Consider the following 26,937-nt stretch of genomic DNA (forward strand, 5'->3'; position numbering starts at 1 on the left):
GTGTTCGAAAGATCGTAAATCAAGTCCGTAAGCTCGGTGCCGGTAGACAGACCACTGGCCGGGGGTCTATAGCACAACAATCCAGTGTATAAAACCCCACCTTGTCCCTTCAAGGAGAATCCCAACAGCTCACATCCCGGGATGTCCTTAATTTCCAACTGGGAAAAGTCCAGTGACTCCCTTATATCAGTCCGACTCCTCCTCCTCTAGCCCCAAGCGAGGATTGTGTCTAATTTTGTATCCTGGAGGGCAGGCTTGCCCCAACTCCACCGCGCTGTCTACCTTGGTCCAGGTCTCTGACATGAAGAGTGCATCTAGCTCATGGTGTTCAATGAGTAGAGCTATCTCCGCATTATGCCTACTCAATGATCTCACGTTAAGCAGGCCACAGGACAAGAGTTCCAGGCGCTTACGGATTGTGGGAGGCTGATGGTCAGAAGTAACACGGGGTTTCAGACTGAGGAGTTCATCGCTATTGTAACTGATACGGGAGGGAGAAATAGGAGCAGCTAATCGGGCCGCCCGCGCGCCCTGTGCGCGAACGGGCACAAACGGGCTTACCTCTGGCGCACCTCCGGCGCGCCATCGCCGCGCCCGCTGCGTGCCCACACTGCGCGCTGGACCCACCATCCCTATTTAACACCGTGAAGCGCGGGAGTCCGCCGATGCGAGCCTCTAGACCGCCAACCAAGATGGCGCCTAGTAAACGGCCCGTTCAAGATAACACCTACCCAAGATGACGGCTAACACCGCGATGCAAGCCTAACAAACAGCCAAGCAGTCTAAATCCCGCAAAGTGCGGGTGCGTCCACTATTATGGTGCGGGTATGAATAGAATGACCCTTACAGCAAGCCTTGAGTCCACCCAGAAGACTATTATCCTCTCACTTCGTGCTTTTAGTGATATGGTATATCATTCCGCCTTGTAAGAATTACTTCCATTAGAAAGCATGCAAGACTATTTCACAACTAAAAAGTACACTCTATTTTTGCCAAATTATGTTCTTTATCTCCCACATGCGTTATATACAGAAAACAAACCGGTTTTTCTACGTTTTGCCAGTAGTGTCAAAGCCAATAGGGCAGGCTTTAATGTGATAAACAGCATGTAAAAAACATTTGTTAATGCCTTTGTGTTTTTACATGTTCTGGAATATTGAAGCCAGACCTTGCAGATGCTTGTTCATGAAGGAGCTTCTACCACATACACTACATACTAGATTAAAAACAAATATGTTCTTAATTGCCAATTAGATGTGGAACAAGATGATTACAGAGTATGTTTCATTACTACACTACACTAGTCTTGTATTCAGTCAAATAAACCTCTTTTTTAGAAGTTTGGCTAAGAGAAAGTGGTTGAGTTTAACAATCAGGTTGAGGTTAAAAGAGGGAGCACTGGACATTGAAATCCCACTGACCTGTCCACACATTTTTGTCACATGAAAGCTACTTGAATGATTTGGTCTGATTTAGGTTACCATTAATTCCTGACTACCGTGTAGTGCGTTATAGTGCACGGTAGCAGTGCAGGGATTCGAAAAGTACTCCTGTCACACTGAGAAGACCATAATTTGCCCTTGTGTTAGTGTTTACCTCCAGGGGTGCGCCCTGATTGGAGCACCTTAAAGACTTTAGTTACCAGTCTCTTTTCCTGAAGATTTAGGCACATTCTAGCTACCCAGTTACTTGATGTTCGCATCTATTCAGTGAAGTCTTTGAGATAGTCAAATATATATAGTGGTGCAGCAAAATTGGGTTGCTCTTAAATTTAATGGCTTCTAAATGTTAGTAAAAGAGTTCCTCAACTTTTAGGTGAAATTACTCGATTCAACTCTACCTAAGATTAAAAATGGAATACAACTAACATTGGATACTGATGATCTACTAAGTAGGACTCGCTTGGCTTCATGGGTCACAGTACAAAGTGTTTGTGATTTTTGGGAAAAATCAAACAAGCAGGAAGAAGTGTCATGTAGGACTTAACTTATGTGGGAAATCTTCCAAAACTGATTTCCTATGGGTGGATTAGAAGCTGAAGTGTTATCTTATTGTTTTAGCTGAAAATTGGTCCACGTAGGAATTCTCCGTCAAACCTGCTTGTCCAGCCAGGCATATCTAGAAGCAAAATGTCATTTGATATGTGATCTATAAACTAAACTGCCTCCACTGATTTTTGATACTTTAGAGCACCAGGTGGAGACGGTTGTATACATTGGAGACAGCTCAAATCCATTGACTCAATTCTCGTGCTTTTCTTTAAAGAGGGATATATTATTCTACTAAACCTGGGCAGGAAACAACTCTTGCACTAAATAGTCCAATAGCGAGCCAGAACCTGCAATTTATAGATTTCTCAGTAGAATATTTCTGCTTACCATAGTTACCTTACGTATTCCGTCAATTAAGCCAACAGAGACAGAATATTACTCCATCGGGATATAGGAGGGCGGATAATGCAGTGTGTGCTCTATTTAGCGTAGACGTTCTGATTGTTTTTGTTTCTCGTCCATCACCATCAGGGAAAACCTGACTGTGAGGGACAGGAAATAAATAATGACCCACACACCCTGGAAGAAAATCCCAAAGATGTGGGGGTCATTACTTCTTGGTTTTTCAGAAACAACCTCTTGATTTGAACAGGCGCCCCCGCGTCTAGTGGAGGGACGCCCTTAGTTGCTCCACGAGAATGAGCCTCCCCCATGAGCGGCTAAGAAAGGGGTGGAATTAATGAGCAAGGCCGGGGATTTCATGAGAGGGCGTAGGAATTCCTGCAAGAGTTATTTAAGGCTGCGCCCTGGAGTATTCGGCCTCGTTGTCCCCTCAGTCCTCCAGCAAGCTGCAGAGGTGGATCGGTGACGAGGCGAGAGGTTTCCAGTCAGCGGCGGTGTGCATGGGAGGTCGTTGGCGTAGTGGGTCGCCCTTATAAGGGCATTTAGTATTAAGTAACTTTACAATAATGGTATTGAGCACCTCGCGGTGCGAGGCGTCCCGTTGTCATTATCGGGGGGGGGGGGGGGCACGCCTGGTTCACAGAGCGGCGCTCCCCTAATACAAGGGGGGGCCAATAGGCCCCCACGCAAGCATGGCGGGGCCCGGTCCCTCCCACAACCCGTCCCCTTCGGGGCCGCGTGCCTCGCCCCCTCGCCCCGGAAGTACTGGTGTGCTTCCGGGGCGAGGGGGCGGGGTCGCGGCGGCGAAGGGGTTAAGAGCCTGGGGAGCGCGGGAAGCGGCCTCTTTGTGCCCGCGCTCCCCAGGCTCGCTCCTCGCCCCACCGTGGGGCCGTTTAATTTTCTTCTTTCTTTTGCAGGTATTGCAGGTTCCTGTGTCGCCTGAATTTTCCCAGGAGCCCAGCAGACCGCCGCGTGGGATCAGAGCGTTGCTGAATTGATCGCTGCGGAGGACTCGGTTACTGAAGGGACACAGACCGGCGCCTGTCGAAGAGGAAGCGGGAGACCTTGTCGGGTGATTTTGGAGCCGTTGCTACTCGAAGGCGGGAGAACGCGGGACAAAGAGCGAGAGGCGTCACACAGCCGTGCGGTGGAGACCGTGGAAGGAGAGGCAGAACACGAGGTATTTTGCGGGGCGGGGGCAGCGGCAGGAGGGCTGAGCGCACGTCGGGGAAAGCCGGCTGGTAAACGATCCATCACAGCGGTGCAAGAGCTGGGGAAGTGAGTTGGTTGAATTTGAAGGAAATGATAAGGAAGGTTTAGCGACCTTATTGAGCGCATTCTTGTCGATTTGCCGGTTTGCCTGCCGTTTTGCTCACGATATTTAACTGCCGGTTTGCCTGCCTTGTTCGCTAACGATATTTAACTGTAACCATAGGCTTAGTGACCTGAGTGATTGCATGCCTATTTCCCTGCCTTATTGCTAATAGTGTCTACTGTGCTCGAAATTGGCGGTGCTTATTTTGTGTGTAATGTGTATGTAACACCAGGGACAGCTGAGGCGGAGGGTGCACGAGAGAGCAAGGGGGCTTGCCTTTAGTGTCTAGTCACTTATTTACTGGCTAAAGAGGTACATGCTTTAGATGGGTATTGTATTTACGATTTAAATAGATTAGGCAGGGTATGTACAAAGTTTGATTTCCTTTCAAAGCACTCAGGACAAACATTTTAATTTTGCTGTTATCATACAAGGACGTGACTTAGCTACAAGATACAGGTTGCAAGGGTATATACGTAATCTGGATGTTTAACCATTGGAATTAAGGTTGTTTCACCCAAATATAGGCTGGACGTGGCCCGTCTACCGCAATTGGAAAGCTAACGAAATTTCTATTTCAGGACAACAAGACTAGGATCTCGGTCTGTATTGGACGGGAACGAACCTAGGCCTTTGGTCCACGTATCCCAGCTCGGGCACCGTCAACTGGGTCAGGTACGGAGCACGGTGTGCTCATAAATATGTCTCAAAGAAGGGGGCGTGTCAATCCGAATGTGGGTGTAATGTTACAAAAAATGATGCGCAGAATGTCTGCAATGGATAAGAGACTGGGGAAGGTTGATAAAATGGATAAGGCTTTAGCGGTTCTAGGGGCCAAAGTAGATGCCCAGGCCGGTCCATCTGGTAGACCCAAGCGGACGATAGTACCGCCCAAGCCAAGGGGCGTTTTTGTGTCACCTCCCAGGCGAGCAAGAAATAAGAGAGTGGGGGGGCAGCCACAGAATATTATTCCCATCCTACCTCCTGCTGGACCAATTGTACCACCACAGGTACCCCCAGCTGCCCCACTCCAGCCACTTCAGGTCCCGGTGCCTGTTCCAGGCCCGGTGCCCCAGTTGCCAGTGGCAGTACCAAATGTGCCAGTAATACCGGCGGCGGCACCACTGCCACCCGTCGCGCCACCACAGGCTCCGGTGCCCCTAGGTGCGGGCCCTTCTCCCACTCCCGCGCCAGGGCCCGTGCCAATAGACCTGGCGGCTCAGGTGGCGGCTATTCTACCTTGGTTAGGGGGGGGTGCGTTGCCGGTCAATACTGCTCTGACAGCGGAGCAACAAACATTGGTGACGCAGATATTGTTGGCTAGTGGTAGGGGCGCAACGCCGCCTGCACCGGTTTCTCCCCAAACAGGTCCAGCCAATGATGGAGGCAGTGCCAAGACTGCGGAAGCAATGTTACCCAACGACAATGGGAATGGTAAGGAGATTGCCCTGCCTTTGCTGGGCGAAGGAACATTGCCCTCTAGGGGTGAGTGCTTAACACAGCATGTGTCACAGAGTGTAAAGGAATTGATATGGGCCGACAAGTATGTGAACATGTTTTCATTGCTGATAGATAACAGGGAATGGGAATATGCAAAATCGCAGAAGGAAATGTTTTTGCCCAGTGAATGGAGAGCGAAGCTGTACAAGTTTAGGGTGGAAGAAAATCTCATCAACTGGCTGAGGGGTTTTGCAGTGTTCGGCGCAGTAATGGGCGAACGTTTTAAGGGGATGCAACCAGCCATGAACTGCTACCAAAGTAGGATAACAATGTTCCATGAGAATCATGCAGGGGATGTGTGGAAGGAATATGATGTCGCGTTCAGAAAGTCCAAAGAATTTGATAAAACTTTATCATGGGACAAGGTAGACTCTATCTCATGGCACAATCAATTCGAGAAGGGTCAAGGGGCAAGCACAAGCACAAATGCGGGTAGAGGTTATTTCCCCAGGCCGCAGCAGGCTTTTCAACAGCCCTTTCGATCAGCACCGGGAGGGGAGGCGGCCCAAAAGCAGAGAGCAAATGGAGGGGCAAAGGGGGTATGTTGGGACTTCAATAGGCGGACATGCAACAGGGCACCAGGTACCTGTAAGTTCAGGCACGCATGTAGCGTATGTGGCCACACGTCCCACCCCGAAACAACATGCCGAAATAAAACTGGGGGTGCAGGTAGCAGGGGTAGGAGGAAACCTGAATAGGAAGATCCACCCGCTAATAGCACATTCACCCATCCAGCTGTCAGCATTGATCCCCTGGTTGAATAGGTACCCGAATCACACATCTGCTAGACTATTACAAGAGGGTTTCACACATGGTTTTCGAATTCCTGCTGGGGGGTATGTCGGGAGACCACAGTGTAGGAATCAGCTATCAGTCCTTGCCAATCCGACAGTGGTGTCAACAAAAATAGCTAAAGAAGTGCGTTTGGGGAGGGTAGCAGGACCATTTCACGTCATTCCCACGCAGAATTTTGTGTGCTCTCCCCTGGGGGTGGTGCCTAAGAAAGAACTAGGGGAATTTAGGCTCATCCACAACTTATCCGCACCAAGGGGGGCATCATTGAATGATGCTATTGATGACACAATTTGCTCTGTGAAGTATGCGTCCTTCGATCAGGCAGCGGGCATGCTGAGGAGTTTGGGCGCAGGTACAATGATGGCTAAGTCAGACATTGAGTCAGCCTTTAGACTACTCCCGGTTCATCCAGAGGACCAGCACCTGCTGGGTTTCTCCTTTCAGGGAAAGTACTACGTGGATAAGTGTATGCCCATGGGTTGCTCAATTTCATGTGCTTATTTTGAACAGTTTAGCTCCTTTTTGGAATGGGCATTAAGACAGCATACGGGTCACCAATGGGTGATGCACTACCTGGATGACTTTTTTTTTTCTGGGCCCGGCGGGTTCACGGGAGTGTGCGTTGGCATTGCAGGAATTTTGCGTGCTCATGCGCTCTTTCGGGGTCCCGTTGGCGCAGGGGAAGACAGTTGGACCAGTGACATGCCTGGAATTTCTAGGCATCGAACTGGATTCTGTGGAGGGGTGTTTTAGATTACCAGCAGAAAAGATCCAAAAATTCAAACAGACTCTAGGACTGTGCTTACAAGCGAAGAAGGTGAATTTGGGGCTGTTGCAGCAGACAGTGGGACAGTTAAATTTTGCGTTGAGAGTAATTCCTATGGCTCGCCCATTTTCGCGCTCAATTGCACAGGCCATGAGGGGTCTTCGTGAAAAACATCACCGGACACGGCTGTCTGCTGAGGTGCGCCAGGACATGCGGATATGGATGGCATTCCTGGCGGATTTCAATGGAAGAGTGCTGTGGGGTGCACCTACGGTGTCTTCGGCGGACATTGGTTTATGGACCGATGCGGCGGGCAGTGTGGGGTTTGGTGCCATCCTTGGCAAGAAATGGGTGGCGCAGAAGTGGCCCGCCTGGTGGGAGGAGAGCGGGCTGACGGTGAACATTGGTTTCCTCGAGCTCTTCCCAATCTGGGTGGCACTGAAAGTCTGGCCCGAGGAACTGGCCAACAGATCGGTAGTATTCTGGTCAGACAATATGTCAGTGGTCGAATGCGTCCCCACGGTGGGGCGAGGAGCGAGCCTGGGGAGCGCGGGCACAAAGAGGCCGCTTCCCGCGCTCCCCAGGCTCTTAACCCCTTCGCCGCCGCGACCCCGCCCCCTCGCCCCGGAAGCACACCAGTACTTCCGGGGCGAGGGGGCGAGGCACGCGGCCCCGAAGGGGACGGGTTGTGGGAGGGACCGGGCCCCGCCATGCCTGCGTGGGGGCCTATTGGCGGAGTATGGAGTTTGTGTCGGTATATATAAATGAACAATGTCTTTTTAGTTAAGGGACTCCCGTGCAGGAAGAGATGCGCGCGGAGGGCGAGGCATCCAGCTGCCATAGGCGGAGACACGCCTCGTTCTCATAGCGGCGCTCAATTATGGAGTTTGTGTCGATATATGAACAACATGTCTTGGTAGGATGAAGGGGCCGCGCCGGAGTGGGGACCTCGCCATTAAAAAGGTGATGCGGCTCGCAGTGCGAGGCATTAAACAAAGTTAATGAGCATTGCATTGTTAACTTTTACATTTACGGCTAAAGCTGGTTCATATGTGCAGAACACCTTATTATTATTCCGACTGTATGTGGCGCATAGCTAACTAATATGTACAGTCTAATACATTTAAAATATGCTGTCTAAAGCATGCGGTGGTTTAAGGGGCCGTGCCGGAGTGTGGGTGGCCACGCCTGGTTCGCAGAGCGCGCTCCCCCATGGAGTTCATGTCGGTATACATATATATGAATAATGTATTTTTAAGTTCAAGGGAAGTTTAAGTTCAGGAAGAAATGCGGCGCGGAGGGGGAGGTATCCAGCTGCCATAGGCGGGGGACGCGCCTTGTTCTCACAGAGGTGCGAGCAGCCTTGTTCTCACAGCGGTGCGAGCATTAAATAAAGTTGATGAGCATTGCATTGCAAACTGTTACCTTTACGGCTAAAAGCTGGTTCATATGTGCAGAACACCTTAAAATATTCCGTCTGAATCTGGCGCATAGCAAACTAACATGTACAGACAGTGATAGAAGTGGGCGGGGACGGAAGGGCACGACAGTGATAGAAGTGGGCGGGGACGGAAGGGCACGACGTGCCCCTACTTCTAAAAAATTGTTCAGTCCGTTCCCCTACTTCTCGCTTTCAAAAAAGCGTCCCGGGACGGCAAGAATATTCCAACTTTAAAATGATAACTTTTTTCATTCCGCTTCCAGGGGCTGCTTGCACTTCTCTGTTGCACTCCAGAGGGTGCAGCAGCCCCCGCCTCCCCTGAGCTCGCACAGACCGAGGGCGGGCCATTGTCATTCCGATTGAGGCAGATTAGCCCCTTCAGAATGACAATGCGCCTGCCCTCTGCCTTTAACATATCAAGTGCCCCCGAGATCGGAGTTGGTGATTAGAGAGGAGCTTTCCCCAAGCAGAGTACTGTGGGGAACTTGACATCTTTGTCAATGTTGTACACGGAGTGATGTGAACTGGGCAGGAGCAGTGACCACAGTGACCGCAGTGACCGCAGTGACCGGACAGAAGAGGCGACAGGAAAGAAGAGGTACTAGGGCAGGAGAGGTGTCGGGGCAGGAGAGGTGTCGGGGCAGGAGAATTGACAGGGCAGGAGAGGTGACGGGGCAGGAGAGGTGACGGGGCAGGAGAGGTGATGGGGCAGGGGGGGTGACGGGGCAGGGGAGGTGACAGGGCAGGGGAGGTGACAGGGCAGGGGAGGTGACGGGGCAGGGGAGGTGACGGGCAGGAGAGGTGACGGGGCAGGAGAGGTGACGGGGCAGGTGACGGGCATGAGAGGTGATGGGGCAGGGGAGGTGACGGGGCAGGGGCGGTGACGGGGCAGGGGTGGTGACGAGGCAGGGGAGGGGACGGGGCAGGGGAGGTGACGGGGCAGGGGAGGTGACGGGGCATGAGCTAGAGCAGTAACGGGGCAGGGGAGGTGACGGGGCAGGGGAGGTGACGGGTGATGAGCTAGAGCAGTAACCGGGCGTGAGCGGTGAAAGGACAGGAGCGGTGAAAGGACCAGGAGCAGTGAAAGGACAGAAGCGGTGAACGGGCAGGAGCAGGGAACAGGACAGGAGCAGTGAACAGGACAGGAGCAGAGAACAGGACAGGAGCAGGGAACAGGAGCTGGGAACAGGACAGGAGCAGGGAACAGGACAGGAGCAGGAAACGGGGTAGGAGCAGTGAACGGGGCAGGAGCAGTGAACGGGGCAGGAGCAGTGAACGGGGCAGGAGCAATGAACGGGGCAGGAGCAGTAAACGGGGCAGGAGCAGTGACGGGGCAGGAGCAGTGACTGGGCAGGAGCAGTGACTGGGCAGGAGAAGTGACTGGGCAGGAGAAGCGACTGGGCAGGAGAAGCGACAGGGCAGGAGAGGCGACGGGGCAGGAGCAGTGAACGGGGCAGGAGCAGTGAACGGGGCAGGAGCAGTGAACGGGCAGGAGCAGTGACGGGGCAGGAGCAGTGATGGGGCAGGAGAGGTGACAGGGCAGGAGAGGAGACGTGGAAGGAGAGGCAACAGGGCAGGAGAGGTGACCGGGCACAAGAAGTGACGATCAGGTGACATGACAGGCAGGTGACATGACGGGCAGGAGACATGATGGGCAGGAGAGGTGACGGGCAGGAGAGGTGACGGGCAGGAGAGGTGACGGGGCAGGAGAAGTGACAGGGGCGGTGAAAGGACAGGAGCGGTGAAAGGACAGGAGCGGTGAAAGGACAGGAGCGGTGAATGGGGCAGGAGCGGTGGTTTAAGGGGCCGCGCTGGAGTGGGGGCCGTGCCGTTACAGGAGAGATGCAGCTCGCGGTGTGAGGCCTCCAGCTGGCACATGTGGGGAAGGCACCTCGCTCATCTGAGGTGGCTGCAAAAGGAGGGGCCGAGCCTTTGTGTGTGGGAGGGGTGGTAATGTTCCTGCGGGGCGCCTATTCACCTAAGACTAGGGACATTAAAGTATGCTTCTCCTAATTCTCACTGGTGTATGGGCATTACTATACTTGGGGTCAGGATTCACCCAGAACAGCGGAAGTTTGAAGGACAAGGTTTTTTCAATGAAGCGCTTGCTATCATATTTTCGCTGTTCTTCGGCGCTGTAACTTCAGAGGTTGTGTGTAGTTCATTCCGTGATCACATGGGCGCCATCGGAGGAAAGAAACTCTTTTGGAAACATGTTTTCTCATACCCCGCTGCGTATGGTTACTGTCTAATATGTGCTCTATTTATTTGAAAGGTGGGGTTTGTTTCACAGCCATATGTTACCAATTTAACTCCTCTGCACTTTGTAAATAGCAGGTGGTATTTCCGCAGAGCGCGCTCATGGATACATAATAACTTTCATTCTGGGCAACACGTTGCTTTCAAGCACACTTTTGGATGCGGTGCTACACCAACGTGGATGTGTATTGACACTACGGCTAGGAACTTATAGCAAGTGAAAGCAACATGAGCCGCTAGCCTTCTGGTATAACCCCTTCCCATACGGCATTTGTATACAGTTTGAAGTCTCCACAGTGCTTTCACTTCCTTAATCTCTGCGTTTATGAAGATCGTTTAGTCCCTTACTAGAGACCAGGTTTCCCTGTCTGTCAAGAAGAAGGGGAAGATGGTTGGCAAGGTGAATTTCTTGTAAAATGGGTTCCTGTAACTTTCTGCGCTAATTTGAAACAAAAGTTCATCGTGGGTCAGTCTCCATTGAGCGTTGGTACGTGAGCAGGATATTTTGTTGCTTGACTTCTCACCTAGTGGGCCACGTTATCACTGGGGAGGCTGGTGATACTGGTTTGGGGGATTAGAAAGTGTCTTTATTCAAGGTTCCGGGACTATGGTCACAGTGTTCCACAGTTATCACGGTATGATGAGTACTTTAATTTTGCGTGCAGACACAAACATCTAAAGGGAAGGAGTGGTTTGTGCTACCTGCATTCCCCCAATTCTAGCTTGGTTATCTAGGGGCACAAGAAGGAGCCCACGATTGTTTTGATTACAGGTCCTTTTAGGCATTGTAGGGAATGGCCATTTTGTGCAGAACGGATGGGTCTGTGGGATGTTTTGGCCGATGGAAGATGCCTGGAGTTTTTAAATGGCACACCACACTTTGTGGGCAGCCAACGGAGTGATTCAAGCGTAGTCTGGGTTTATTCATTTTAATGGTATTTGAAGCACAGTTCTGGGTTATTGATTCAACAAATGTAATGGTACTTCTATAGTGCATAATGAATCTTCCCCATGGGCTCGTAAATCATTCTTGTTTACAAGATGCGTTATTGTTCAGGGTCAAATTGATAAGTCTTAATATAAAATGCGACAATGCTTAATCCCTTTTTTGTCTATATTTTATTGTATGGGGAATTTTCATCTCTGGAGCATGGGCTCTAAGGTACATACGAATGTATGTACCAAGTTAGTCCACAAATGATACCAAACGTACTATTCAACCCATAAACACGTTTTATCTGATAATTAATTAAAATGCTGGTTCTCTTGCTGGGCAGGGGGGATTAGTGGAGTAACACATCCATGGCACAGCCCGGGGATCAACCTCTTGCTCACTGGTTCACCTCCTAGTCACTGGTTCATTTCCCACCCATGTACACTTAGCCTTTCCACTTAGCAGAGGTGGACAATTGAACGCCATTCAGTTGGGTAAATAAGCCTATGTTATTTAGCGCCAACATGCCCCGTTGGGGCTTAAAGTGCACAGTGTAAACACATGTCATGAATATGGATGGTCTTTTGCAACCTGGTAGTGACCCCTTACCAGTTGGGATGGTGGTTTCAGCCCTCATGCAAAATATTTTTGTTGATATAATAATGGTGTTCTTGTCCACGTATGTCTGTGCGGTGTGATAACATAACCCATACAACAGGTGCAATTCTCACCCGGTACGCTTAGCCTTGCATCTTGCGGAGCTGGACAAATAGCACCATTCAGTTGGAAGAATAAGCTTCTGGTTTTCACCACCAAGATGCCTTCCACTTCAGGGGTGAAAGGACCCAAGCAAATACAAATGATGCTATATGTCAAAAATATGAATTGGTAGCAGCAACCTGGTAGTAACCCTTTGTCAGTTGGGATGGTGGTTAGAATGGATAAGGGAACTAAAACGGCTGAAGGGATTCGGTTGGTTTGGACTGGTCATTTAAGCATTATTCATGTTTCTTTTAGTCCTCAATACCAAACGAATTAATGCCCAGCGTTAGTTCCATTTACCTCTGGTACGGAGTTAGCCAAGGGTTGGTGGCACAGGGAAATCCCTGTTTTAGGGTGTATCATTAAATCAGATGGTGTACTTGGCTCTCAGTTGATCATTGCCTGAAGAGGTTAGAGGATGTATGACGTTACAACGCATACTTTTACAACGCCTACCTTTAAATCGCAAGTTTTACAACGCATACCATTACAACGCATAGTGCTTTGGGGCGCTGGATAGTAAATAGTTTAATTTACTATTCCAACTCCAGTCCCCGTGGATAGTAGGGAAGGTGTTGGATAGTACATTAAACCTATTCCCTATCCTAGAGCGCCCCCCAGCGCAATGCGTTGTAATGGTTTGCGTTGTAAAAGTTGCGTCGTAAAGGCACTGCGTGGTAAAAGTTGCGTTGTAAAGGATGTTTCCCGAGGTTAGTGTAAGAGCATTGCCACACAGGAAGGTGTCATGGCGCTGCTCTATGGAACATGCCTTCTTCCTGGCATTAATGGACTGTATTTTTTAAACTCATACCAATAACGGGTAGAGATTTATTGGTGGCATATTTCGTAGACAATTTGGGGAATTGCTAACAATTCAGGCGATATTGGGGTGGCGTTACTTGATTGCCAAATAGTTGTATGCAAAGTTTTGCTTTCTTTGCACGTGTTAGCAGTCTTTCATGAGGATGGTTGACGTACCATACAAATAACAACCAGTGGCCCTTGGAGAAGGAACGCATTTAAAAAAAAAAAAAAAAGCTCATCCTAATAACAAATTTGGGGCAGAATCCTCAGGTTATGTGGGGAATTGTCAGCAGGCCTTAGTAAGGACTCATTTTATGCCTTGGAAAGGAAATCCATTTTACATGCTCATCAATTAGTGATTGACTGTGCTTTGCTGAAATAGGACTTTGCTTAATTGCCGGCTTTTTATTTCCTTTTTTCTCTTAAGGGTCAGTAGTAATTAGTGAAGGACGTGTAGAGGGTACCACAATTGATATGGAGTGGGCCTCGGGAAGGAAATACATGGGAACATCGCATCCCAATAACGGGTGGTGATGTACTTCTGTCATAATCCACTGGCAATGGGGAGTGCGGAGAAATGAATCGACATAGGGTGGCTCGCCTCACCCCAGTAACAATTGCAGATTAATGGGGCTGTATTTAATACTAACTGCCAAAGATTTATTTATACACAATTAACATGGAGTGGGCCTAGAGGACCAGATGCATTTTAGAAGCCAACACCAATGAGGGGTTGCGATTTAATTGTGGGAAAGTTTCTCTTCCCACTTTTAAGTTTCAACAGTTCTTAGGGAGTACTGGTGGTATGCAACACAATTAACATGGAGTGGCCTACATGCATTTTAAAAGCAAACACCAATCAGGGGTTATTTGTTCCAAAGTTTCTCAATCAGGGGTTGCAATTCATTTGTGGCAAAGTTTCTCTTTCCCTTTTTAAGTTTCAACAGTTCTTAGTGAGGACTGGTGGTATGCAGCACAATTAACATGGAGTGGCCTAGGTGACCACATGCATTTTAGAAGCAAACACCAATCAGGGGTTGCGATTTATTTGTGGCATAATGCACAGGCAATTTGGATTGTTTACACATCCATCTACATTACGGTGGCCTCATTCAATCGCCAAGGATTTATATGCGGAGGTATATTTTCTTTTTAGAGGACCAATATTGTGCAAGGCAAGTATCATTCACTGGGCCGCAGCTACTACACTGGCATATAAGGATAGCATTCTCTGACAACTCCTACCTTATGCTACACTTTATGGTTGCCTAGCACCATTACAAGGAAATACAGTATGATCTAACATCCTTGGTTGTGGTTCCTTGGTTCTCGTAATAATCTGCCCATTACAACCAAAAGAGAACAAGCATTTACAATGCAATGGTCTCGGCATCATTAAAAGTAGAGCTATTGGCATTGCTCATGACATTTCTTTTTTTTCCCTTAAATCATAAATAACAGCACTCACTGCTCTGCGCACTCACTGCTCTGCGCACTCACTGCTCTGCGCACTCACTGCTCTGCGCACTCACTGCTCTGCGCACTCACTGCTCTGCGCACTCACTACTCTGCACTCTGCACTCACTACTCTGCACTCTGCACTCACTACTCTGCACTCTGCACTCACTACTCTGCACTATGCACTCACTACTCTGCACTCTGCACTCTGCACTCACTACTCTGCACTCTGCACTCACTACTCTGCACTCTGCACTCACTACTCTGCACTCTGCACTCTGCACTCACTACTCTGCACTCTGCACTCTGCACTCTGCACTCTGCACTCACTACTCTGCACTCACTACTCTGCACTCACTACTCTGCACTCACTACTCTGCACTCTGCACTCACTACTCTGCACTCTGCACTCTGCACTCACTACTCTGCACTCACTACTCTGCACTCTGCACTCACTACTCTGCACTCACTACTCTGCACTCTGCACTCACTACTCTGCACTCTGCACTCACTACTCTGCACTCACTACTCTGCACTCTGCACTCACTACTCTGCACTCACTACTCTGCACTCTGCACTCTGCACTCACTACTCTGCACTCTGCACTCTGCACTCACTACTCTGCACTCTGCACTCACTACTCTGCACTCTGCACTCTGCACTCACTACTCTGCACTCACTTCTCTGCACTCTGCACTCACTACTCTGCACTCACTACTCTGCACTCTGCACTCTGCACTCACTACTCTGCACTCTGCACTCACTACTCTGCACTCTGCACTCTGCACTCACTACTCTGCACTCTGCACTCACTACTCTGCACTCTGCACTCTGCACTCACTACTCTGCACTCTGCACTCACTACTCTGCACTCTGCACTCACTACTTTGCACTCACTACTCTGCACTCTGCACTCTGCACTCACTACTCTGCACTCTGCACTCTGCACTCACTACTCTGCACTCTGCACTCTGCACTCACTACTCTGCACTCTGCACTCACTACTCTGCACTCTGCACTCACTACTCTGCACTCTGCACTCTGCACTCACTACTCTGCACTCTGCACTCACTACTCTGCACTCTGCACTCACTACTCTGCACTCTGCACTCACTACTCTGCACTCTGCACTCTGCACTCACTACTCTGCACTCTGCACTCTGCACTCACTACTCTGCACTCACTACTCTGCACTCTGCACTCACTACTCTGCACTCACTACTCTGCACTCACTACTCTGCACTCTGCACTCACTACTCTGCACTCACTACTCTGCACTCTGCACTCACTACTCTGCACTCACTACTCTGCACTCTGCACTCTGCACTCACTACTCTGCACTCTGCACTCTGCACTCACTACTCTGCACTCTGCACTCTGCACTCACTACTCTGCACTCTGCACTCTGCACTCACTACTCTGCACTCACTTCTCTGCACTCTGCACTCACTACTCTGCACTCACTACTCTGCACTCTGCACTCACTACTCTGCACTCTGCACTCTGCACTCACTACTCTGCACTCTGCACTCACTACTCTGCACTCTGCACTCTGCACTCACTACTCTGCACTCTGCACTCACTACTCTGCACTCTGCACTCACTACTCTGCACTCTGCACTCTGCACTCACTACTCTGCACTCACTACTCTGCACTCTGCACTCACTACTCTGCACTCTGCACTCTGCACTCACTACTCTGCACTCTGCATTCACTACTCTGCACTCACTACTCTGCACTCTGCACTCACTACTCTGCACTCACTACTCTGCACTCTGCACTCACTACTCTGCACTCTGCACTCACTACTCTGCACTCTGCACTCACTACTCTGCACTCTGCACTCACTACTCTGCACTCTGCACTCACCACTCTGCACTCACTACTCTGCACTCTGCCCTCTGCACTCACTACTCTGCACTCACTACTCTGCACTCACTACTCTGCACTCTGCACTCTGCACTCACTACTCTGCACCATTGCGAAGATTCAGCCTTAATGTATGGACATTCGTACTGTCCAGCATATGTGTAAATGATGCTCCACTTACACGGTCACGGGTATAGATAACCAGCACTACACTTGCATAGAATACTATGAGAAGTCGAACATTCCACAAGGGTTTTAAGCCACTTCTGAGGTACCAGCCAAGTATTTCTGCCTCTTCAGAATCACCAGTGGCACTTTTTGTACATGGTGTGAGGTAAGGGTTACTCTTTTGCTGAGATACAGAATCGCAGAGGCCTCCTAAAAGCAAAGTCGTTCCCCTGTGCAAAACAATTATCTTATCAGGCAGCCCGTGAGACAGTAAGCATGTGCGCAATACGAAGAAAGTGGAACGCGAAAGAACGCAAAATTGGATCGTTTCCCCCGATTTCTGTCGTTTCCCTCAATTTCTGCTTAGGGTCGTGTGACCGAGACTCGAACCCGGGTCCTCTCGGTCCGAGGTCGAGCGCCCTAGCCGTTAGGCCACCTCCTCTCCGCTATAAAAGCGGCATGCGGGGAGCATCTTGTGGTTTTCAAAACCCATTTGTGCGGCCTACTCTCCGCCTCCGTATCCCGTGTAATCGGAAATGTGTGGCACCGTCACAAGCCTCTCCGTAATTAGCACCGGGTCTGAGTAACGAGAGAAAGGATTACTCCCTTATAAAGTGCTTGAAACCCGGCTATCGGTATAAAGCGCCACTTAGATAAACAAGGCCACAGTTAATTGAATGCCCTCCATTTTTTAGGTCTAAATTCAATCGCGGGCCCTATGCTTTTTCCCGTTCTCAAAGAAAGGGAACTTCGTATCCTTTAATGTAAGTTCTTGAACTGAAAAGCTTATTATTCTTTCAACAGTAGCATGTCTCCCTCTTGTTTAACTCCACCGAGAGTTTCATTTGCAAGAGAGTACCCAAAGCGCTACTGAGAAACTAGGGGCTGTTGCATTTAAATATCCGCAAGCCCAACACCAAGGCTGCCTAGTCTTGAATTTGTCTTGTGCTTTTTTACTACGGAGGCCGCTAGCAACCCTTCCGCCTTCCGGCCATGTCGGAGGCTGCCCCAAGTATTACATTATTTATCTTGGCGCTGTGCAATGGAGTTTCTTGTTACCCATCTCAACGAGCGTCATGTTATCGACCTTAGACGAATGATAGGCAGGGCAGCCCTACAGGATCGGTGCCTCCTGGTCCTCGTGGTGTCCAGCTGGAGGGCCTACTCTTCAGGGTGCAATTGAGAGACCTGAACTTGCCATCACAACTGTCAGTCGAAATAGGGGGCGGGTTATGCCTCTCACCGTGGCCTCGGTGGCCTGCGCAGTGCCTACCTCCCGGTGCTGGAAGGTATTTCGTGCGTAATAAATTGGACATAAGCTGGGCAGTCTTTAATAAGAGGACGTGCAAGATTATCCCTTTCACCGGCCAAAGCTTATCTCTCAATGGATGGCTGAGGGCCATTGCTCTACAGTTAATTAGCAGCAGAGGTAAATCAGGCTCTGGAAGGAGACGATCTCCACACATCTATCTTTGGAGGGCTTCTTAGGTCAGAGGTCACAAAGGACCGATGTGTGAGGCGGGAGGAGGCCCGAGAAATGAAAGAGCAAACGGCTGGAAAGGATCCCAGTGCATCTGAGAAAACCCAGCGCTGAACACTGTGTATTTCAATATAAACAAGAAATCACTGAGGTCCGTTTTTTTTTGCCGAGTTTTATATAGCGCAAACTTGACCCGAATCGGGTATCAGAGCGCTTTACAGAGCACCAGTTACGTTACATGAGGACACAACACTCACCTTTAAAGTTGCTGGGGACGGCCGCCGGTGCAATCTGCAGACTGCAGAGTTCACAGGAGAGGAGGGGCTGGGGCCGGGAGGAGCAGCTCAGGCTCGCAGTCCGTAGTCGCAGGCTCCGCTCAGCTCGAAAGGAATTTGAAAAGGAGGAAGTGGGGGGGGGGGGCCCAAAGATAAAGGGCAAGATTACCGTGTCACTGTTCTGTTGCATGCAATGGTGTACGCGCTCGCACCATCTGGATTGCATTACACGGGCACTCTGACAGCTCGTAATTAAGATTAATCACTCTGCCGTGCTCGTTCTCACACACAATATGCCACATCGGGCACGCGTAAATTACTTACATCCTATCACGGCAACGCTACTGCATACACAGCACAGCGAAGACGAATCACTAGGCAGATGACAAAATACACTAAGGAATGTGTCTGTTCAGACCCCTAGAGATCCTTTCTTTCTTCTTTAGCATTAGGAGCTCGAAGCTCCACCCCCTTCGTGGGCGGAGGCCGAGCCCTAAAAAAGCAGGGAAATTTAGGGCCGGGGACCCACTTTTGGGGTATCAGGGCCAGGACGAGGGGGGAGACGCTGTGGGGTGGTGGCAAAAGCACTCCATTAATGGTCCAGCCTGGTACGTGTACATTACTGTGGGCATTCTTTCGTTTACAAATCAAAGCAGCTAGGTCATTAGTATGGACGGAGTACACGCTGGGGGAGGCTGCATGTGTTCAGGCACTTCGGGGGCTAGGAGTGCTATGTGGTGCTGTGGTTTTCAACTAAATCAACTGTTTGCTGTAGTACATTGGGGCCTGCTGGCACTATTGCGCAACTGTACGTTTGGGCCTGCTGGCACTAGGTGCGCAACTGAGCTGGGCCGCTTGTCCTCGCTAATTTCTTTACTGCCTTTAGGATGGGGCGTGTTACATTGCATGTTCTGTTTGGTTATCTTGAACAGGCTCTACAATCAAAAGCAGTTCCCCATCTGGTCAATTTTGGTCATTAATGCTGGTGGTGGATGGACCCCCAGAGGGGGTAGTATTCAAGTGCACAGTGGGTTGGCGGGGAGGGGGGACCGGCCTGCTGGTGGTCCTCCATTATACTGCATGAACCGCCACTTATGGAATGAGATGAATTTTGGGGCAGTTGCCTGTGTTCAGGTGCCCCGGAGGGCCGGTACGCTATTTGGTGCCCTGGATTTCAAGTACTGCAACTTTTTGCTGTAGCCGTTGTGGCCTGCAGGTACAATGTGCTTAGCAGAGCGTTCAAGTGTATGGTCAACTTAATGTAATGCTTAACTGCAATGACAACTTCAATTTCTTACTGCCTTTGACATGTGGATGTCGCTGGAGTGTGATGCCTAGTATAATGATATATATATCCAAGTAGAATACTTGTACTCTCGTAGAGCAACTCATCACAACTTGCTCCAGTTAGGTAAAAGATGGGGTGCATCTGTCAGTAATAAGCACAGGAGCTCTTTAACCACACTTTACTAATGGCTATTGGGGAGCGCTGTCAGCGCCAGGTGGGGAGAGGGCAAGTGTGCCGGGTAGCTTCTCACCCTGTGGTGGAGCACTGACAGTTAACAACAAAGGGGGATGCACAACAATGGAAGTTCAGTAACTGGATGGACCCCAAGAGGGGGTAGGATCCACGTGTACAGAGGGAAGGCGGAAAAGGGGGACTGACCTGCCGGTAGTCCTAGACTCTACTGCCCTAACCCGCAATGTATGGACTGAGTAGAACCTTTGGGAGGATGCCTGTGTTCAGGTACCCCGGTGGGCCGGTGCGTTATGCGGTGCCCTGGATTTCAAGTAATGCAACTGTTTGCTGTAGCGCAGTGTGGACTGCCGGCACAATGTGCGCAGCTGAGTGGGGAGCTTGGCGGGCTGAGTCGGCCAAGTTCAACTGTATGGCCAAGCTCAACTGCAGGTGTAATGTGCATAATTTTATTACTGCCTTTGACATGTTGTTGCCCCTAAAGTGTAAGGCCAAAACTGAAGTGCAAGTGTAATTTTGACAGGTTGAGGTGGCTAAAGCATGATGCTGTGAATAATTTTATATATCCAAACAGGATGTTTTTCTCCTATTGGTCTGATATGAATTAACTGATTAGATGTGAATAAAAAAGGCTACGCCTTGGACAACATGCTCTGATTCTGAGAGTTCTTGGGCACAGCAGGGGAAAATGATGGAAATGGAGAGGAGTGAATGTCACGTTGTGCGCATACTATAGGAATTTGTCTCTGAAAAAGATAAATACTAAAAATGTTTGGTGATCGGCCATCAAAATCGACGGCGGCAATCCAACAAACATTTTGCTTTGTACATTGAGAGGAACAATCGTGAGGACTGGGTATTTCAATGTAAAGGGATGACTGCTGGGCTGCCTGTCAACTCTATATATGGGGGACTTTCGTCTGTCAGGGTGGCCGAAGTAACGTCCTGTGCCCGTTTTATAGACTGTACTCTTTTCATCCAGCCCAAGGAGTGAGGTAGAACAGAGATTAGAAAGAGCACAATGGAGCAAAAAGTGCGGATAAGCCAGACATCAGAGAAGAATGGGAGTCAGAATGTACCACTGGAATATGAGCAAATGGCCAAAATATAATCACATAACTATATTGCCATAAAAAAGAAACACAATAAATGATACATGAAAGATAACGTAATTTTTCACACGCAAAAAACATTTAAACATGCTGCTTGCCGTATGGTGACTAGTTTCTTTAATCTTCCTTGCTCGGGTTTTCTTAAGTTTAACTTTTGCCATCCAGAATGTTTTTTTCATTTGACCCCTTAAAAATAGTCATTTACAGCTTGTGGACACCAACGTGCCGCTCGTACTTGCCTTTGAAACCTCATATATATTCCCTTTAGAGTCGTCAGTGACAACAAAACATTGACTTCCCTCTATTACCTGAGTATGGCATGCTGCAAAGATATCACTTGTGATAATGCTACACTGCTTCTGGGCCCAGGACTTCCTGTAAGGGTTGGCAGAGCAAGGGTCCGTGGGATAGCCAACATCTGGGCAAGTTGGTGAGAACTTCCAGCTGTTACCGAATTCTGTCACATCCCCTACCACAGCAAGGCTCCTCGTGGTGAAGTCGTTTTTGCTGTTTCCATCATAGTTGCCGCACAAGCCACATATTTTCCCCTGTGAAGTAAGCACATATCTTGGAGTCAGGTAGAGAACTTGAGTTTAGTGCTGCTGTTGTATTGTTTTCCAAATGGTGGTAGAATTGCTGAATGCACACATTTCATATGTCTAATTTCTGTCATCTAAATATGTTGTACATTCTGCATCACAAGCTTGAATCTAGCACCCACTCCAAAACACTCCCTCTATATGTGGATAATTGTTTACATTGCTTTATATTTAATGCATACTACAATATATCTCAAACGATTCCATAGCACTAAATAAGATCAAAATTAAAATTATTCTAGCATCCTACCACATCAAGGTTACGTAAGAATGAAAATATAAACCATAACAGATCGCATTATCATATTGATTTAAATACGCAATTTGTTCTTTCTCATAATAATTATATTAATAGCTAACATATTACTTTAAAACCTTTACCTAAACAAATAGTATTTGTAAAGAACTAGTAACATATAATCAAAGCAACAGAAAAATAAATAATCTCCTCCATTAAACAATGAATAAATATCGATAACTTTCAGAGAACAGTATAAATACTAATTTTCAATCAAAAAAATAAAATCATTCGATACAATACGGCACCTAAGCATTTTAATACCCTTTAGATGTATTTGTGCCTATGAATCATATCATAAGAAAATAAAAACTGCTCTTTTCTATGTAGTATCGTATAATGAACTATTAAAAAAAAGGGTTCAGCACTTTTTCCTGAAACAGTTTCCATTGTTATATCACCCAATCTACACTGCTAATTTGGCTGTTTGGAGCCCAGTGCATATGCCTCTAAGGCATGAGGTTTGTAGTGAGCGACCCTCAATCTCGGCAGGACCCCTTGGATCACAGCCGTTGATTAGAACAGGATGGCATGGACAGTTTCCTTTTGTCAATATTTGCCATCTCAATTTTCCACCAGGAGAGCCTTCTGCCATTATATGTCATGTGAAGGACTTTGCTCCTCTGTATACTCTCTATTTTTCTTTTCTTTTGATTTACTTCTTTCTTGTATCTTATTTCATATTCTTTGTTCATATTCCACTCCACTGTTTTCCTGCCTGAGTTCATGGATCATCAACATCTTGTGATGGTGTCAACTGGCATATCATCATAATTCTGGTATTGTTCCCTGACAGGCCACTGACCCAGACCTAGCTGTTAAAAGTATATATGTCCCTAGGACACTCACCTACAATATCTTACTAAACCTCTGCACCTGGATCTCCAATGACCACCAACTGGGACCACTTGGAGGGCTTCTTTTACTGCAGTTGTTGACTGAATCTAAAGTACCCATGTAAAAAATCGACTTTGAAGCAGACAAAGACGTGGGCAGAGGGAGAATGCAGGGTGTGTGGCCAAGATGGCACCTTGGTTGGACGCCTCGCGCTGAGGCTCTGTCTTCACATGGGCTCCATTGGCAAAACATCCTTCCTGATTTGGAACCCTACATTGCTTTTCTGCACCTCCGGCTCCCCTAGGTGAATCAGGTACTTTTGCGGCGTGGTACCTTCTGCGACGGTGCTTCCGCATCGAAGAGGAACATGGGCTTGGCTCCTGCAGCCTGCTGCGTCCCCGGTCTCCGTTGCAGGATGCGGGTGCCACCAGTGGGATGATCCTACTACTGTGGAGGGGGCTGCAGAGAGACATGACGGTGCCCTGTGTTCGGGCACAACCCTCAGGTGATGGGAGTGTGGTCGCACCCAATGTCAGGCATCCACCTGCTGTCTGGGAAGGCATGCAGACACTGTGGCTGCCCATCAGCACCAGTAGGGGCACTGCACCTGGTCTGAAAACTGCCTGCCTGTTATGGGGGATTTGTGCCCTGAGTGCTTGGACCCCTATCACTATACATACTGCCCTCTGCATCCATTTCCCTTATTGCAGACTGTCCTGAGCCGCCCCAAGGTGGCTGATGGTTCTTCTTCAGGGAGAGAGTCCCAGTTCCTGTTTGAATGCCAGTGTTGCTCTGCTTGGCTAAACACTTGCATTGGACCTGAGGGGCTGCATGCAATGTGCTTTACCTTGCTCCCCTGGGGCTTCTTGAACACATTACCCTGCACTATGCGATCCATTCCAGATAATCTGGATGGTGTTGAGGGCTCTGGAGGTACATAGCACCCTCGGTGGTCTACGGTTTGCTAGACCTGCAAGATGACTGATCTCAAGCAATATGGCTCTCTCTGTAGTTGTGGTTTCAGCACTGCTGCCCCTATGACCACCAGATGACCACGGTGACTGGGGTCCCCTCTGCTCACCGGAAGCACTCTTAGGATATCTACAGAACACTTATTTGCCAACTTCCTGAAGGCCTGCAGCAGACGATGGTGAGCGGAGTGGCCTGGCCTCCCTGCCCCACCTTCACTGACCTTTTCTGTTTCCATGGGTGTGGCAGAGTAAGATGACTTGGATGGCCTAGATGCTAGGGCCATGATACATGGGGAGCTGGGAATGATGTGAGTCCAGCCACCTTCTTTACAGTGTGGGATTGACCGCTTGCGAGCTGTATCTGTGATACTTGCGTCTCTGCGTTGGAAGGTCACATCCCCCTGCTCTCTGTGGTGGCCCAACTGACTGGAACCCTGGAGGCACCAGGTGGCATGGTGCATCCTAAGACCTCTATACATCTGCCCCAGAAGTCAATTCGCATTTCTGGCATCAAACTACACCGTGCTCTCTATAGTTATAAGTACTAGATTGTCTCTTACGTACATCGCTCGAGTCGGGGTACCACGTGGGTGGACGGCGTCCCTCCACTTATTGTACCAGGTGGACGCCGTCCCCCCTACCAAACAGCCAGACTTCACTCTTTGGCCTCTCTGGGACGAGAAGCTCGGAGCTCAGAGCACCCTGCTCACACGCTAACTTCTCAGATGCAATCGCATCTAAGGAGTGAGCGAGGGGAGGCAATGAGCCTGATGGGGCAAGCCACCTTTCGTGACGTCACTTCCTGTTGTGACGTCACTTCCGGTGACAGAATCCCCCCACTTCTTTTTTAGGACTTGTGCCCTGCTTACGTATACGGTCACCTGACGCTAGCGGTTTGTCAAACCATAACGATGCCAGAAACGCGATCGAGGAGAAGCCTGTAGCCATTCAGCACGGCACCCCGAGGTAAAGAAGTACCAATAAAAAGGTAAGACAGCGCTAAGAAAGGTTCTAACATGTAAACTAGAAATAACATCCAGAAATCTTAAACTATAAGTTAGGGACCGTTAAATAATTTTAGTCGCATTGTTCCATTTTAAAAACAATATTTATTCAAAGCATAATTAATCTTCATAAAATTGCAATAAAAAACCAAATACCGATGTGGTGACATAAATAATGAATGTTAATATAAATTTGATAATTGAAGATTAAATGATCTCATCTAAATATATCTGTGCAGTTTTGATCTTTTACACTGAGCTCAATAACATTGGTTTATATGTTAAACTGTTAGGTTGCCTCGGAATTTATTTTCTACTGCAGATTTACCCAAGGTCACATGGCACTCTTTTCCATAGTAAAGCCTGCAATGTTGTCAGCTTGAGACATAAATCATGTATTGTCGCTGAGAAGAAGAAGTGGTAATGAGGGCTAAAGGTAATGGTGACCAGCTTCTGGGAAGTGCCATAATGGGGAAGGAGAGATTGAACTAGGATTCTAAACTCTGTCCAACTCAGGTCACTCCTGCCCGCCCCTAACTCTCTCCTTATGTGTAGTCACGGTGTGTTGGCCTGCATGCTGCCTCTCATTAAGCCTCCTGGACCTGGGATATGCAAAAGGGGCGCAGTTTGGTGTCTCGCTCTCTGTGAGCACCACCTATATATGATTCTGTGGTGCCCTGGCTAGTGTTTCAGCCTCATCCGTGGCAGCTGAGCGTTAAAGCGTCTGCATGTTGCTCACTTTTGAAGATTTGCAACATGGCAACCCATTTGGAGGCAATCTGGATTATGCGTTGTCCCGGGGTATACTCCCTATGCAAAGCAGTCATTTTAGCCTGTACCCTGTTCAGTAGTGAGCGAGTCCATGATATCGCAATCACCTTGAGACTAGTACTTGGAAATTGAGGGGTAAGGCATATCTGGCAGCAGTAAGAGCATTACAATTAACAATTATGTTAGAGTGAGTTCAAAGTAGCAAGCATAGATGACATTGTGCATTTATAACGAATGAACAGTCCGAGGAACTTTTTCAGTGACTTTGCTTTGGTGTGCTATAGTGCTTGTGAGGTAGGTAAGGAAGTATGTCCACTTTATAACCAAACCAGTGACAGAATATTAGGAGCAACATTGTGCCTAAGGGTCTCTTCTGACTACCCGTGGTAGATAAGATGCCAGAGTTAGTAGCATCAGTGTTATTATGATGTTAGTCATAAGCTGGTAAGGTGAAAGTTGGATCTCAGAAGGTAGAAGCAGGGATACATTCACTTTAGCTCATCAGGGATCGTGAATGGGTAAGTGATTTAAGAACGAAGGACTGTTAGTATTTAGGTAAGATAGAGTTAGGAAACTTGTAATAAGTAGAGGGCACCACACGAGAAAAAGTGTGAACGAAACCATAAAAGACTGAGGCACTCATGACAGTGGTATTAATGACAATGAGTAAAACTACCCAAAAGCCTAAGCCTCCAAACTTGGAGACCATGAAGTTAAAAAGAAATAAATTTCAAAAGTGACTATGTCGTATTAGGCTACAACAACGTTCCGAGTTTTTGCTGCTATTTTTTTGCTAAGGTGAGGTGTCCATTTCAGCGTCATTTCTTTCATCTAAACATTTTGTTAAGTCTTTATAATCCTGGAATATATGGGTAGAGCCTTGAACATTAATTAGAAACTTAGTCGGGCCTGGCAAAGAAAAATTGTATGATATCATTTTTCAGCCTTGGACGTAGATATAAGACGCCTTTTCTAACTTTAACTGTGGGTTTCAAATATGCTTCAGAGGTGGTAATTCTTCTGCCATTCCAGGTAAAATTGTTGTTTTTCCTGAGAAAGTCTAGGATCTTTTCTTCATCTTGATAGCGTAAGGGTTTGTAGACTATCGGTCTTGGACAGCCCTTGCGAGGAGATTTGAAAGCAGGCACATGGTGGGCTCTTTCAAACTCTAAGACATCAGTAAAGGGAATTCCAGTTATTTTAGGTAGCCATGATTCTAGAAAAGCAGAAGATGAACCAGCTGGGTTCTCTGTTCCTTCTGGTAGACCAAAGATACGAAGGACTGGGGGGGGGGGGCGTGGCTTTACCCGCAACAATGGCGGTCGTGTACAGTGTGAGATCTGACCAGCCGTCACCTATCCTGCGCTATTAACCTTGCCCTGAGCATCAACGAGGGCAGAGAAGTCTCCTGTGTGGTCCCCGGGCCTGGTGGCATTGTCCGGTGGCGGCGGCTGAGTGCTGGTGAGTCGGGTGACGTGCGGAGCCCCGGTGATGAGGGGCGTCCGGCGAGGCCCGAGGCCGGGACCTCGATTTTCGCGCTGCCGACCGGGGGTGCAGGAATGGCGGCACCTGCAAAGCAGTGCGGCGGACCCAAATGGGCGCGGCTCGCCCTGATACACAGGGGCCGAGCGCGCCCGACATCCTGAGA

At 48.7% G+C, this 26,937-nt stretch overlaps 1 protein-coding gene across 1 annotated transcript in view; it reads right to left on the reverse strand.

Annotated features, from left to right (window-relative positions):
* LOC144823882 (mucin-5AC-like) overlaps window positions 1–26,937 on the reverse strand; it is a 663,881-nt gene that overhangs the window by 366,085 nt on the left and 270,859 nt on the right. Inside the window, exon 22 of the mRNA XM_078682770.1 lies at window positions 21,118–21,357. Within this exon, the coding sequence (XP_078538896.1) occupies window positions 21,118–21,357 (240 nt within the window). The remainder of the gene's footprint in view (window positions 1–21,117; window positions 21,358–26,937) is intronic.

This window comes from Lissotriton helveticus, chromosome 3_1 (genome assembly GCF_964261635.1).
Source record: "Lissotriton helveticus chromosome 3_1, aLisHel1.1, whole genome shotgun sequence".
Taxonomy (NCBI): domain Eukaryota; kingdom Metazoa; phylum Chordata; class Amphibia; order Caudata; family Salamandridae; genus Lissotriton; species Lissotriton helveticus.